We start from the raw sequence: 15039 nt of genomic DNA, 5'->3' as shown, positions 1-15039 counted from the left end.
CACAGTTTCAACTCCTTTCACCTGACTGTGCAGCTATTGAATGACGCTGAGCCCTGGACAGCGGCGAGAATCCAGCCCCAGGGGGCCCAGCGGGAAGGGGTGAGGTCAGGGGCCGGACCAGGCCGGGGGGCCGGGGTGGGGGTCTGTGCTCTGTGCCCCGCGAAGAGGCTTTTGAAGGAGAGCGTTGAGGGGCAGCTTGGCCAGGGCGCGGGCGGCCATCCGAGCTGGGCATTTGGTCCAGAACAAAAGGCAGGAGTTTTCTCTCATAGAAGGACATCCCGGGGAGAGGCCGTGGGCCGCGGTGACTGCATGTCAGGGGCCGGACCAGGCCGGGGGGCCGGGGTGGGGGTCTGTGCTCTGTGCCCCGCGAAGAGGCTTTTGAAGGAGAGCGTTGAGGGGCAGCTTGGCCAGGGCTCCTGCTTGTCTGTGTTCAGATGGCGTTTCCAAGTGGCTTGTTTTTGTCCGACGTCGTGGTCAGAGCGACCTCCTCTGATGCTGGTGCCCTGGGAGGTCATGCTCACGCCCGCCCGTCCTGACCGTCCCTCCGTAGGGGCTGCTTTTCTCCTCCTTGGCCCCTGGTGGTGGGCGTCCTGCCAGATGTGAGGTGGCTCCTGCCTGGGGGTGGTGTAGTCGAGGGGAGATGTGGACCTGGGTGAGGAGGATGGAGGGTGGGTGTGGTGTGAGCTTAGGTGTGCACGGCGTGGAGGCGTGGAGGCGTCTGGAGCAGGCACTGGCCCCGTGGTGTAGAGTGAGCGCGGTCACCACAGGCTCCGGGGGCAGGTGCGGGTGGAGCGGCCTGGGGGGCGGGGGGCCTGCTGTCCAGCCTGTACTGGAGGCGGGCTCCTAGGAGGAGGGGCAGTAAGCAAAGGCCTGGACAGAAGAAAGGGCGGGGAGGTGCGTGGCTGGAGCTGGACGTGTGGACGTGTGGCTGTGAGGAGGGAGCAGGGTTGGGTGGAGGGGAGGGATGGGCTGGGGCGGGAGAAGATGAGGTGGAGGGAGGTGAGACGGGCCAGATGGTGAAGGAGTGCATGCCCCCCACCATCGAGACCTGAGCTCAGGAGCCCTCGCTGCTCTGCACGGAGCGAGGCCTTTCCGAGGAATCGCAGGGTCTGAAGGACGGAGGGAGGACGCACAGCTGGGAGACACTGTTGGGACAGGTGCCTAGGCCACAGCAGTCCTTTCCCGGAAGCAGTGCCCACACTGTGTGACCTGCGATGCCCTCCCAGCCTGTGACTGTGACTGGAGTGGGTTAGTCCCAGGCTGGCACCTGACTCCATCTGAGTAGTCAGAGCCCTTTTCTGGGGCTTTTGGGTTTGGGAGCAAATCCACACTTTCTCTGGTCTTAGAGGCTGTTGGCTTGGGGCCAGATAGCTGTTGGCAGCCATATTCCCATTTGTGTAGCCGTTGGTCTGTAATGAAGGTAGGGTAAGCCAGTGGAGAATGAGAATTCTGCTGGCATTTGAGGTCCAGGCCCCGCCTTTCCCACCGCGTGGTGATGGAATAAACCAGTGCCCTGCGCGCCTCGTTTTCGCTGACGCCGGGTGAAGTGCGCGTCTTGCCCTGTTAGGAGCCTTCACTCAGCGTGGATGGAAGACCCAGCTCCAAGGCACTGAGGGTCTGGTCGGCGGGTGTCGGCACGGGAGGGAAATGGGAGAGAAATGGCAGCGGCTGGTCCTGGAGAGCGGAGGTGCTGTGTGGACTGGGTGCGAGCGTGTTCAAGGGAGGGGAGCACCCCGGCCATGGCAGAGGAGGGGGCAGCGGGCGCAGGGGCGACTTTGAGTGCATCAGCAGGGTGGGGGAAGGGGGGCGGGGGGGGAGGTGGTAAAAGGAAGGGTAGGTAGAGCCAGATCCTGGATACCTGACTGAGGTTAGACGCGATCCTGTAAGAAGTGGGAATAAGTGAAGGTGCTGGGTGTTGGTGATGACTGTTAACAAAATCTCTTACTGGTTTCTAATTATAAAAGGACCACAATCTAGAAAATTAGGGATTAAAGGTTCTAAAGAAAATAAAAATTACATTGACGTCATTTCTGTATTTAAAAAATGTAATTTTTAAAAATGTAAATTTATATAGTTGAGATGCTGTGTAGATAGTTTTCTAGGTTATTTTTTTCTCCCAGTTAATACATCACAAGCATTTTTTCTGTCAGTACATATTTTGGAACCATTTGATGACTGTATATTTTTCCACTGTGTGACTGTAGCATAATTTGTGGAATCCCCATCTCTAAGTTTTTTTGAACTCATGACTAAAATTGTGTTGTATTTAAAACCTTTCTCCATGTTTCTTGTGTTTCTAGAATTGATTCTTAGAATAAAGTTACAGGATCAAATAACATAACCTTTTTTGATGATTATTTAAAAGTAAGGTATCATTCAGGTATTATTTACATATAATGTAATATAATTCACTTTTTAGTGTTAAGCTTTGAATTTTGGCAAAGCCATATAATTGTGTAATTCCCACCACGGTAAGGATACCGACAATCTACTCCCCAGGTTCTCTTAGACCCACTGTAGTCACTGCCTTCCCCACCTCTAAGCCTGACGGCGTCTGGTCTGTGTTTGCCGGTCTCATGTTCCCTTTCCAGAATGTCATTAGATGGAGTCATGCCATCAGCAGTTTCTGTCTCTGGCCCCAGAGAGAGGCTTCCGTCCACACGCACACCACACTCACCCCACCCCAAGGCCCCCAGAGTCTAGCACATTGCAGGATCAACTCAGCGCCCAAAATCCTTTCTTCCGCTTAAAAGTTCTAGTTCCCATCATCTAAACCAGGTGAGTGAGGCCCCGGGTCTGTCATCTGTCCTGTGGGTATGATTCCTGGCCACCCGTGAGCCTGTGAACTCAGGAAAGAGGCCGTGCGCTGTGAGGGGCAGTGCAGGGCCAGGCGGGGAGCCAGGCGCAGGCACCGTCCAGGAGTGGGCGTGGGAGAACAGACGTCGTCGCCAGGCCCGAACAATTTTATCCTCTTAGCAAAGCAAAGGTTTTAATTTAGGTGAACTCCGATTTATCAGTTTTCTTTTTAAAAACACCACGCTTTTAGTGTTATATCAAAAAACATCTTTGCTTAATCCAAAATAGTCTGTTTTCTTCTGGAAGTTTTGTGCTTTGGATATGACATTTAGGGCAGCTTTGTGTTAGTATGTGTATTTGGTGCACGGTATGAATGAGCTGAGGTCTGTTTATTTGAATGTCCAGTTGAATAAAACCAAGTTCCTACACTTTGGGACTGACATTCTGGCTGTGGTGGGTGGGCAGTAAGCGCGCACGTGCTGTATCTGTGATGGCGGTAAGTGCCACGGAGAACGGAGAGTGAGGGGGGGGGCACTGTGGGTAAGTGATAAGGGCAGCCGGGCCTGGTGAGGTGATTGGAGGCTGAGGGGCGGCCCTGGGGGCCTGGTTAGTGCAGAGGCCCTGAGGGGCGCAGTGCCGCTCACGTGAGATGGGCGAGGGGTGGTAGGGGATGAGGTCAGGGGTGGACCTCCGTGCCGCTTGGGCCGGAGTACCCATGCCAGTCCACCTCGCTGCTTGGAGGAGCCGCTGGAGGGCGGGGAGCAAGGATGGCTGTCGTCTGACTCGGTGCTGCTCACGGTGGCTCTGCAGGCAGCGGCTCCGCAGCAGCATCGCCGGGAGCTGGTACCACCCAGGGGCCTCGCCCAGACCTGCACAGCCTCTGAGCGAAGGGCCAGGCCTCTGCTTCACAAGGTCTCGGCGGTCCTGGTGCAGGCGGTGGCTTCCTTCAGGAGCTCTGGGCAGCTTCGCTCTCCCGTCCCCTGGTTGCCTGTGGGGTAGGCCGTGGGAAGGCAGAACGGAAGTAGGAAGAGCCGGGGATATGGGTGGAGGTGCTGGCAGCCGGGACAGGCGGGGTGTGGGGTGGTGAGGGGTAATCAGAGCCCAGAGGGCTGCTCAGAGATGGGCTGCAGAGTGAGAGGGCGAGGTGAGTCGTAGGGAGGCTTTGGCCTTAGAAGGAGGAGCTGGAGCTGCCTTTACTGAGGCGGGAAGACAGCGGGGAGCAAGGGAGCACTCTCTTTCATGGGGAAGATGGGGTGGGAGTTGGAGGAGTTAGGTTGAGGGGAGTGTGAGCCTGGGAAAGACCGGAGCCGGCGTTGCGCCCGCTGAGCTGGGGCGCTTTGCCTTCGGTCCTGCCCAGTGGAGGCGATCTGTACAAGCTGAGGTGCGCTGTTTTTCTAATCACACACTCTGTATATTTTATTTATTTATTTTCTTTTTATTAATGTCAGGAAGGGAGAGAGAGAGAGAGAGAGACATCAGTGATGAGAGAGAATCATGGCTCGGCTGCCTCCTGCAAGGCCCGCACTGGGGTTCGAGCCTGCAGCCTGGGCCTGTGTCTCTGACTGGAATCAAACCTGGGACTCTTTAGACTGCAGGTCCACACTCTATCCACTGAGCCAAACCAGCTAGGGCAACTCTGTGTATTTTATCTCTGCTTTCCGCAGGTATTGGGATTAAGGTAACCGCAGTCTCCGCAAACATGTCGGTTCTGATATCACAGAGTGTGATCAATTATGTGGAGGAGGAAAACATCCCGGCCCTGAAGGCACTTCTGGAGAAATGCAAAGACGTGGACGAGAGAAACGAGGTGAGACCGGGCGGCGCTGCTCCTCACAAGGATGGGTGGTGCCCCGTGTGCAGGCAGCGTGTGTGATGCCCCGTGTGCAGGCAGTGTACACGGGTGAGGCGAGTGAGTAAGAAAGTATCACCTCCCTCGGTGATACTGACTTAAGATAAGGACAATTTCTTGTAGTTAATGTACTTCCAATTCCATATTTTTGGAATGCATTTGAACTTACATAAATTATTGTGTATTGAATTTAGATTCATGATTGCCTTTTTTGCAGATGGAATAATCAATATTCAGGAAGTTTGATTACTAAAATCTAATGTGCTTCTAGGACGCTTCAGAGAGCTTCTATAAATAGATTAGCCAAACAAAATTAGGACTTTGAAATATTTCCTTTAATGGAGCCCCAATTACCTTTCTGAGGTGTCCATGCCACACACCTTGGAATTTTAAAGACCCTGTATCTTTAAGAGAGAGTGAAATAGTCATGTGTTCTTTTTAACAAGACAGGGAAGTATACATTTACCATCTCATTATAGTAGATATTTCTAATCAACAGGAGACGAGATATAAATACAATGTTGATCTTATTTCATCATGAACAGCTGCAACAGTTTATGGGCTAATAGATTTTTTGTATGAATTTTTTTAAGCAAAGTACGTACATGTTTTATAAAACATAATAATAAAAATAATTTTGTTTCTTAAAACTGTATTTTTCATGTAGTATAATTTTTTTTGCCAGTGGATAAGCTCATAAGATGTTAGTTTAGTTTTCACGTATACATGTATGTGTATATGTGCGAACCTTTCTCCCTTTAGTCCTGATAGTACATGTATCATAATGTAACTGTGTTGTAGGGAGAATTTGGTTCCCATTGGTACCCTAAGGTGGTGGTTACATTGTGGTGATGACTTTCTGAGCCTGGTGCTAATGGTATTGATAGATTTTTGAACGAAATTGCAGTGCTGATAACAGGTTAGTCATGCTGTGGTAAAAGAAGGTTTTGTTCTCTCTTTGACTTTTACATTGTTAGTAAATTGAAAACTTAAGACTTCAAAGGTGTTTCTAAATTCAAGAAACCCTGTAAGCAGTGCTTGCCGTCTCGCTGTGAAAAAGAGAGCGTGGTGCTAACGGCATCTTGGTCAAGCCCAGCGCTGACCATGTCCTTTCCCCAGTGCGGCCAGACCCCGCTGACTGTGACCGTGTCCTTTCTGTCCCCAGTGCGGCCAGACCCCGCTGACCGTGTCCTTTCTGTCCCCAGGGCGGCCAGAACCCGCTGACTGTGATCGTGTCCTTTCTGTCCCCAGTGCGGCCAGACGCCGCTGACCGTGACCGTGTCCTTCCTGTCCCCAGTGCGGCCAGACGCCGCTGACCGTGACCGTGTCCTTTCTGTCCCCAGTGCGGCCAGACGCCGCTGACCGTGACCGTGTCCTTCCTGTCCCCAGTGCGGCCAGACCCCGCTGACCGTGACCGTGTCCTTTCTGTCCCCAGTGCGGCCAGACGCCGCTGACCGTGACCGTGTCCTTCCTGTCCCCAGTGCGGCCAGACCCCGCTGACTGTGACCGTGTCCTTTCTGTCCCCAGTGCGGCCAGACCCCGCTGATGATAGCCGCTGAGCAGGGCAGCCTGGAGATCGTGAAGGAGCTGATCAAGAATGGAGCCAACTGCAACCTGGAAGACCTGGTAGCTCCAGAGAGGAGGCGCTCATGGCTTCTCTTTCTTTTCCTGAACTTGGCTGTTTGTTTGATGAAATGATTCTAAACGAATGGGCGGCCAATTGTACTACCAGTTACATATCAGCTTTGCCCAGTAGTATGCTAAGTTAATTTTTAAAAGGGAGAGACGTTTTCACTTTGAATGAAAGGTCTCAGCTCTTCATGTTGTTATATGTAGATGGCACTGTGAATAGGGAGCACACACACGGAATCAAATGCCTGCCTAGAAAATACCCATGTATGAGCCGTGTTACCAGTTACGCCGCCTAATGCTGTCTGTTGTTACCGGTGTCATTACATGGTCACAGCCAGGAAGATGCAGTGCCTTCTGACTCCACTTCTGAGCAGTCGATCACTATTCCAGGAGGCTCTCATTTCTCTTGCTGTTTCCCAGGAATTATTTTTTAGGGTTACTTACACACCTACATCTGTTTTTTTTTTCATTTTATTTTGTATTTTTATTGATTTCAGAGAAGAAGGGAAAGGGAGAGAGAGAGAGAAACATCAATGATGAGAGCGAATCATGGATTGGCTGCCTCCTGCACGCCCCACAGTGGGGATCGAGCCTACAACCTGAGCATGTGCCCTTGACCGGAATCAAACCCAGGACCTTTCAGTCCACAGGCTGATGCTCTATCCATTGAGGCAAACTGACTAGGGTTACATCTGTGTGTTCTTTTTTTTACTTGATTATTTTCAATTGATGATTTTTATTGAGTGGTCATTTGAATTAAATTACACTCATGAATAAAAGTTAGGATAGGATACTTGTAGCCTTTACTTAAGAAAATAAAGGAGAATACGTGATTTCTTTATCACATCGTTTCTAAACTCATCATGGGGTTGCTTTAGTTTGCCCGCCTGTGGGTGTGCTCTTAAGTCTCATTACGGTCTTTAATTTCATTTAGCACGATGGCTGCTAGCACAGGATTAGCTCTGAGGTTTTGCTAGTCATCTTCTCTCTTTTTTAGAAAGCCTGGGGTGTGATTAGAAGTCTGGGGAAAAGACTGACCAAGCAGTAGTGGAACCCCTTCTGCGCATGGTAGTCATGCAGGCAGACAGACCCATCCCCCGGCTGAGGGTCAGGGTGACGTTAGAGTCGAGTGGTAAATGCAGTCTGGCGTGATCCTTTGGCAGCACAGTCACGTGTCTTCAGGCTGCTTTTCCCCCGTTTTGAATGTTATTTCTGGTTTCGAAACGGTAACAGAGTGTCTTGTGTTCAAGGATAACTGGACAGCGCTTATATCGGCCTCCAAGGAAGGGCACCTGCACGTGGTGGAGGAGCTGCTGAAGTGCGGGGCGAACCTGGAGCACCGGGACATGGTACGGCGCTGCTCCCGCCCTCGCCCTCGGCGGGGACTGTGACCGGCGACAGGCCCCGGGGAGCTGGGGTGAGGTGACACAAAGCTGTTTTGAGGATGTCATTAAATGACCCTCAGGATGTTTAAACCCAGGCAGTATAATATCTGCCTCTTCTAGAATATCCTTAGTCATCATCTCTAGTTTATTAGAGTTTAAAATTCTGAACTATTGTTAAAAATGCTCACCACCATTTAGTGTGTCAGTGTTTTAGAACTTATGAGGGAATGTTTCCGTTAAGAGGAATTTTAAGAGGGACATAGTTTCAGTTGTTTAGTCATAATTTTCAGATTAACATTTATAAACGTATTTTTAACATGTAATTGTGCTCAGACATGCCATCTATACATGACAAGCTGACAAGATACGATTCTTAATTATCGTGGCTCTTGTTTGCTCTTGGCATCTGCTTAAAGCATAAAGGTTAAGAAAGGGATCGTTTTTGGCTTAGTTATTCTGCAAAATTTTTAGTCTTTTGGAAAGTTCATTTTAACAATGGAAGGAAGGAAGAAAGGAGGTGATCTGCCCTGATCTGTGAGACAGGCATCACTTTGCTGATGATGCTTCAGCGTGTAGGCGGTCTGAGTGTTTAAGTCTGCAGCCTCCCACCATCGTGCACTTCTGTGGTTGTCCCTTGTTCCGGGAACGATCCAGCCGAGGGGTACTGCTCAGGGCGCGTGGCTCAGGAGTGAGACTGAGGCGGGCCTGGCCCCCCCGCCCCCAGCAGAGCAGTCAGGCTGCTCTGAACCCGTCTGCCAGGGGTCAGGACGTGTAAGCACACACCGCGGATGTGCAGGGTGTGGTAAGATTGGTCACAAATGATTTCCTAAGCCCTGTAGGTTCTCCATACTTCTCATTCCCCCCAAGTAATTATCACACCTTTTCACATGTACAGGGTCTTAGTGTAAAGCCCCACAAATCGGGGAAACAGGACCGTGTCTCCCTAAGAGTTGGGATGGACTGGCGGTGGGAGTGGCCGCTGCCTGTGAGGAAGGCGTGGTCCTGGGACTTGGGTGAGGAGAGGCTCCCTGCGGGGGGCGTCCTCTGGGTCTGGGGTCTGATGTCGGCAGTCCGGTGAGGGCTCTTCTCGAGCACCTCCAGGGGTCGCCCACCCGCAGCGCTTGCTGACGGCGGTCGGTTCCAGCCTGTTCACTTGGCAAACTTGGACGTAGTTTTCTCAAGAGAAGATTTTATCTCAGAGAGGCTGGCCTAGGGTGGTTATATAAATTAAAGTGGGGCGTGATGTTAAAACAACTCTGGGCAGGCATTTTACAGATTAAGTATTGGTGTATGTAAGACCTGACTGAGTGTCCAGCTCTATAATCCCTGGCCTTTTTGTGCGTGGAGACAACCAAACATTATCCCGCCCCTTTTCAGGGAGGATGGACAGCTCTGATGTGGGCCTGTTACAAAGGCCGCACTGATGTGGTCGAGTTGCTGCTCTCGCATGGAGCCAATCCCAACGTCACTGGGCTGGTAAGCGTGCGCTCAATTCCGCCTGCGGGCTCGGTGGCCAGTTCTCGGGGGAGGACCGCAGCTGCGGGCACTGTAGGCTTCAGAGCGACACAGATGACCCGGACCTTAAAGATCCGAATGAAGAGGGGGACGCAGCGCAGGAGCACTCATTCTCAGGCTCAGCTTGCTTCTCAGTTCGTAGCAACAAAAGGTGACTCCAAAGCTTCCCTGTCAGTTACAACCGTCTGCATGTCGGAAGGAGTCTGAAACTCTGAGTCCTCTGGCCGGTGTTCTGTGGGCCTGTATCTCAATCTAAATTTTTTTTTTAAAGAAGAGACATTTTTCTGTGTCTTACAGATGGCGATATATCCGTTACTACTTTGTGCGAGACTTGATCTCAGATTGCAGATTAAGAAATTTTTATTGATGATATATCATTTAATGTGCACTTTATCTCACAGTTGTGTCCACTACACCTCAATAAAGTTGAAACAAAGAACTTTTATTCCAGTTCGTGGAAGGGTCATGTAAGAAAAGTTTCACACGCCTGCTGTCAGTCCTGCCTGTTGGCCTGATAACCCGATTAAATGAGCTGAAACTAAAATGCCAGGGGCACAGCTGCCAATTAGGCTAGAGTGCGGTGTGTTTCTAAAGTGGAGAAGGGTCTGTAATTTGATATTAAAAATATTACTTCATATTATTCCATTTATTACTTACTCTTCTTAGCAAATGTGTGCTGTAGCTTCTGCCTAAAGGTTTTTCTTTCCTCTCTCCCTGCCTCTCTCCCTCCCTCCCCTCTGTCCACCACCTGCCTGCCTGTGCGCCAGCAGTACAGTGTCTACCCCATCATCTGGGCAGCAGGCAGAGGCCACGCAGACATAGTGCAGCTGCTGCTGCAGAATGGCGCCAAGGTCAACTGCTCCGACAAGGTAGGTCAGCAGGCCCCTCAGGCTCCCGTCCACGTGCTGTCACTCAGTGTAAGTGACAAGTTTTCACACCGTCTCCTGAGGCTGTGCGGACACGGGAGGAGGTCACTGCGTACGTTTCTAGATGAAACAAGGGAAATGGGGCCCATAGTGCGCGGGGAGCGGGGAGGTTTCCTGGGGAGAGGGCCCGGCTTTGAGAAACAGCGGGGAGACTGCGGAGGCGGTCCGAGTCCCCCCTGCAGGGACGTGGTCACATGTCAGGGACCCTCCAATGAGAGTGCCCTGCTGAGTAGGGTGAGGGCCTGGCTGGCGGGAGGGTGGTTTGGAGCATGTGGTCTGGGGTAGTTCGCTCTGGAAGGAGAGAGGGCTCAGAGGAGGAGCTCAGTTAGAGCGTCTCTGAAGATGTCGAAGATTGTTCCTTTGTAGACTTAGGAAGGCGTCTGAGCCAGAAAAAAACGTTATCCACAAAGGAGGAGCTAGGAGGAATTTAATCCTGGGCGAGTAGAGATGTAAGAGTGAGCTGGGGAAGGGCCTCCGGTATTCCTTCTCCCGCCCCTGAGGTTGCTCCACGGGGTGGCCTGGACCACTGCCCTCCCTCTGCAGGCTCCTCCCACCGCGGGCTGGCGTCCAGGCTGCCCTCAGAGGCCCTGCCCCCGGGGAGAGCCAGGCTGCAGCTTGTAGCTGTGGTTCCTGGGGTGTCTGATGGGACCCAGAGAGGTGCCGTCCGCACAGTGGTCACCGGCCACATAGCTGCCTAGATCACATCAACTAAAATAAAATGAAATAGTCACATTGGCCCCAGCTCAGGCGCCCAGTAGCCAGAGGTGCCTGGCGCTGCAGTGCTGTGCAGAATGATGGCATTTCCACGGCACAGCATCCCCGGGACGCCGTTGGCAGAGGCTCATGCGCCTGCGGGCTCCTCGAGCTCACAGTCCCTGTGGCAGCCCTGGCTCTGGCCGCCGCGCCCCCCAAGACAGAGTACGGGGAGTTGTGTCTGATGCCTTTTGCATCAAATTCCAGCAGGAGGTGCTGTTGAGTGCCATCCGAGGCTGCAGCTCACCTTCCAGGGCAGAGCTGAGGCGGGTGTGGGTCAGAGCACGGACTGAGCCAGGCTGTAGGTTCAGGGTCCAACTCCACCTCCTAATCACTAGCTTTGTGACTTGGAGCCATCACTGCTTCTCAGGGAAAATGCGACATGGCCACGTGTCCTCGCTCGTGTGATAGGATTCCATGGGTTACACGTGAAGTCGTTAGAACCGTGGTTGGCACTTGATTGTTGCCGTTTTCCCCTGTAGTCACACTGCTGCACTTGAACTTGTGCTTCACAAGACATGGAAGCAGTGGGGCTTGTGGAAGATCAGTGTGTGTGACTTCATGATGGGAAATTCAGTCACTGATGATAAAAGATAAAGTTGGTTAAAAGGTATTTCATGCAGCGGCTAATCGCCTAACCTGGAGAAATAAAAGGGGGAAATGTGATTTAGCTACAATTAAAATTATGAGGGTGTAGGCAGTAATCTAAGAATACTCAGTATGATGTTTGTCCACGTTGTGGCGAGCACGGGCTCCTTTCGCGCCCGCTGATACGATGGTGACTGTGTGCTGCTTTCACAGTACGGAACCACCCCGCTGGTGTGGGCAGCGCGAAAGGGTCACCTGGACTGTGTGAAGCACCTCCTGGCCATGGGCGCCGACGTGGACCAAGAAGGCGCCGTACGTACCGTCCCTGTGCTCACCGCCGGTAACAGGCGTGCTGGGCGTTTTCAGAGGATGTTCTCCTGTTGGCACCTGAGAAACCGCCTGCGGTTCTCAGTGATACTTGGAGACAGGCGCCCTCTTTCTGTGACGCCGACAGTGTGTTACGTGGCAGGTGTCATGTGCGCCAGGTTCTGCTCTTAAGGATCCATGGCCAATGCACATGAAGTGTGTGCTAGGTGATTTATTGTTATAAACTGGATGTGCAGTTTTTTAAGTTTTTGAAAATGGGGTTTCTAGATCACTGTAAAAAAGAAGAATATACTTTTAGTGAAATATTCTGTAGTTATTAAGTCATTGTTTTCAGTTTCCCCCGTAGATTTTGTTATAAACAATTCTTCGTTTGAAGTCTGAAAGGCCTTACTTTGGATGGTTGAGTTTAGAATGTGTTTGATTTGGGTCACCCGACCCACTGTTTTATGCTTCATTCCCTGTGTGAGGAGGTTGCCCACTGTCGGATCATCACTGAAAGAACTGAAGGTCACAGGGTCCTGTGGACTCGGGGGATGAATGGATTTTCAAAAATAGGAAACAGGCCTCCTGGCACTTGTGTGTTTTTGGTTATTTATGTTGATGCTTTATTGTCAGAAACAACTGTGATAGGCCACCTGCTTGAAAACATTGCATTATTGTGGCATAAGTCATATTTTCTAGAATGTGTTAATTTCTTGCTTAGAATTCAATGACTGCACTTATCGTGGCTGTAAAAGGAGGCTACACACAGTCAGTGAAAGAAATCTTGAAGAGGAACCCAAATGTGAACCTGACGGACAAGGATGGCAACACGGCGCTGATGATTGCGTCCAAGGAGGGGCACACGGAGATCGTGCAGGACCTGCTGGATGCCGGCACCTACGTGAACATCCCCGACAGGGTAGGTGCCTGTTGGTCTTCTAGTGACGTGGGCGGGAGACGACCTCAGTGTCCCACCACCTCCCTAGGTTCTTCCTGCACGCGGGCCTTCTCTCGGGGGCTGTTCGTTCCTCAGAGTCCTCCCTTCAGGGAGAGGCCTCTGTGCCGCGGGATTGCCAGGAAAAGCGGTTGCATTATACGCATTGACCTGCCGCAGAGCGTGCTCGTCTGCTGCTCATTCCCCTGTGGTCTGTCTGCAGAGTGGGGACACCGTGCTGATCGGCGCCGTCAGAGGCGGCCACGTGGAAATCGTCCGCGCGCTGCTCCAGAAGTACGCGGACATCGACATTCGAGGGCAGGTACGTGTGGCTGCGGGTGGTGGGCTCGGAGTGTGATGGGCTGTCAGGCTGGCTGATCACAGTGCCGCCTGCCCGCGTAAGCCCTGATAGGCTTCACAGTGCCTCTCACGTGCCCGGCGCTGTTAGGGAATTCCTGTGTGGATCCAGGTTAGCTTTAGAGAGAAGTGAGTTACGGTAGCTCGGGTTTGAGTGCACCCCTGTCGCTGATGGAGAAGTGCACTCAGTCCCGCAGTGAGCAGCCGGGAGCGCTGAGGCTGGTGTCGCCGAGTGTGCTGTGCGGACGGCGGTGTCTTCACTTCCTGTACGTTTCCCTCTGTCTGTCTTCCCCGCCCCTTCCTTCCCCGTCTCTCCTGGGCACTGGTAGTGCCTGTGGGCTTTGCCAAGGCAGCCTTTGCCCAAAGGCTATTAATTTAGATAAAACATCCCTAAATTTGTGGGTTTATCCAATATTTCAGAGCTTTAACTCATTTTGTTGGACACTCTGGTTTCCGCTCAGTTTTTGCTTTATTCACTTGTATCCAAACCCATTTTTGAATCAAACGAGTAAATCTCTAGCTCCACTTCAAGACCTGTGTTGGCCTATTTTTGGGTTTTGAACTCGGTCGGATTTTAAAGGATGTGATCTAGATTGGCCTGGGGGGGGCGGGGCGGGCTAAGGAAGCTAACCGTGGCGGAAGCAGTCGCCGAGGCATGTGTCGGGCACCCTCGTGCATCCCTTTGAGAAGGCGGGACAGGGACGCCGAGGGCCCTTGTCCGTGGGGGAGCGCAGGTCCTGACGGCTTGCAGCCCAGCGCGGTCCCGAAGCCTGGTCACAGCACAGAAACGCACGCGGCTGTCGGCCACGCGAGCTTGTGCTTTCTGTGCCAAGTGATAGAAGCTCCCAGGCTCCCTTCACAACGAGCCCCACAGGCCGGTCTGGGGCGCGGCGAGGGCTCCCGGTGTTCCCGCCGCGCAGCTGTGGGCGAGCCCTCCCGTTGCTGTCGGCAGGAGGACCCTTAGTATGTGTAAGAGCGTGTTAAAGCGTGCGTCCCACATGCAGCCATCGCTGTTTTTCTTGACAGGACAATAAAACTGCTCTGTACTGGGCTGTTGAGAAAGGGAACGCGACCATGGTGAGAGACATCTTACAGTGCAACCCTGACACGGAAATATGCACAAAGGTAGGCCGACCCTCCGTCCCCTCACCAGCCAGGGCCAGTCCTGCGTGCTGGACATGAGATGACACCGATGTTACTAGTAATCTCCATGTGACATTGAGGGGCACTGTGTCCTTTGAGGAGCTGTGAGCTCACAGGGAAACGTAGCGTGTCATTTCTTACGTGAGTTAAATGTGTTCAGAAAATGCAGTGTCTGCTATTGACCAGCCGTGGACGGGTCGTCCCCAGGATTCGCTCCTGCCCGCGTTGTGTGGGATGCAGACCGCTTTCCTTACGAAGACCCCGCGGTGGGCGTTGGTGCCCAAAGCGGCCCTGCATCCGCTTTACTCAGACCCTGTGGACTGTCCCCTGGATGCGACTTCAGTGACGCATCCAGCCGTGTGTAGTTTTCCGTGGGGAAGATGTATTGGGAATTTTTGAGCGAAATGGTGATAATTCTTCATGAATAACACAGCGTGTGGAGTCACCCATGAGACAAGCCTATTTCATCTCCAAGGACGGGGCAAGAATCTTTCTAAGACAGTGATGCCAACCTCAGTGCACAGGGCAGGATGGTTCCCTGATCATCTTTACCAGCCGTGTGTAGTTTTCCGTGGGGAAGATGTATTGGGAATTTTTGAGCGAAATGGTGATAATTCTTCATGAATAACACAGCGTGTGGAGTCACCCATGAGACAAGCCTATTTCATCTCCAAGGACGGGGCAAGAATCTTTCTAAGACAGTGATGCCAACCTCAGTGCACAGGGCAGGATGGTTCCCTGATCATCTTTATTTTTAAAAAAACAACAACATATTTTTATTGATTTCAGGGAGGAAGGGAAAGTTGGGGCAGTGTAGAGGCGCTGCCCGAGGTCACGGTGGAGGGGGGGCGG

The 15039-nt window shown here is 52.2% G+C and overlaps 1 protein-coding gene across 1 annotated transcript in view; it reads left to right on the top strand.

Moving 5' to 3' along the window:
* Positions 1-77: 77 nt before the first annotated feature.
* KIDINS220 (kinase D-interacting substrate 220kDa) overlaps positions 78-15039 on the top strand; it is a 57007-nt gene continuing 42045 nt past the window's right edge. Inside the window, exons 1-10 of the mRNA XM_015564937.1 lie at positions 78-99; positions 4461-4603; positions 6173-6271; positions 7528-7626; positions 9040-9138; positions 9948-10046; positions 11658-11756; positions 12475-12672; positions 12911-13009; positions 14071-14169. Coding sequence (XP_015420423.1) covers positions 4496-4603; positions 6173-6271; positions 7528-7626; positions 9040-9138; positions 9948-10046; positions 11658-11756; positions 12475-12672; positions 12911-13009; positions 14071-14169 — 999 coding nt within the window. The 5' untranslated portion in view covers positions 78-99; positions 4461-4495. The remainder of the gene's footprint in view (positions 100-4460; positions 4604-6172; positions 6272-7527; positions 7627-9039; positions 9139-9947; positions 10047-11657; positions 11757-12474; positions 12673-12910; positions 13010-14070; positions 14170-15039) is intronic.

The sequence above is a fragment of the Myotis davidii genome, unplaced genomic scaffold (assembly GCF_000327345.1).
Source record: "Myotis davidii unplaced genomic scaffold, ASM32734v1 scaffold61, whole genome shotgun sequence".
Taxonomy (NCBI): domain Eukaryota; kingdom Metazoa; phylum Chordata; class Mammalia; order Chiroptera; family Vespertilionidae; genus Myotis; species Myotis davidii.
Note: the sequence above shows the minus strand (reverse complement) of the source record. Positions and strands in the feature narration are given on the sequence as shown.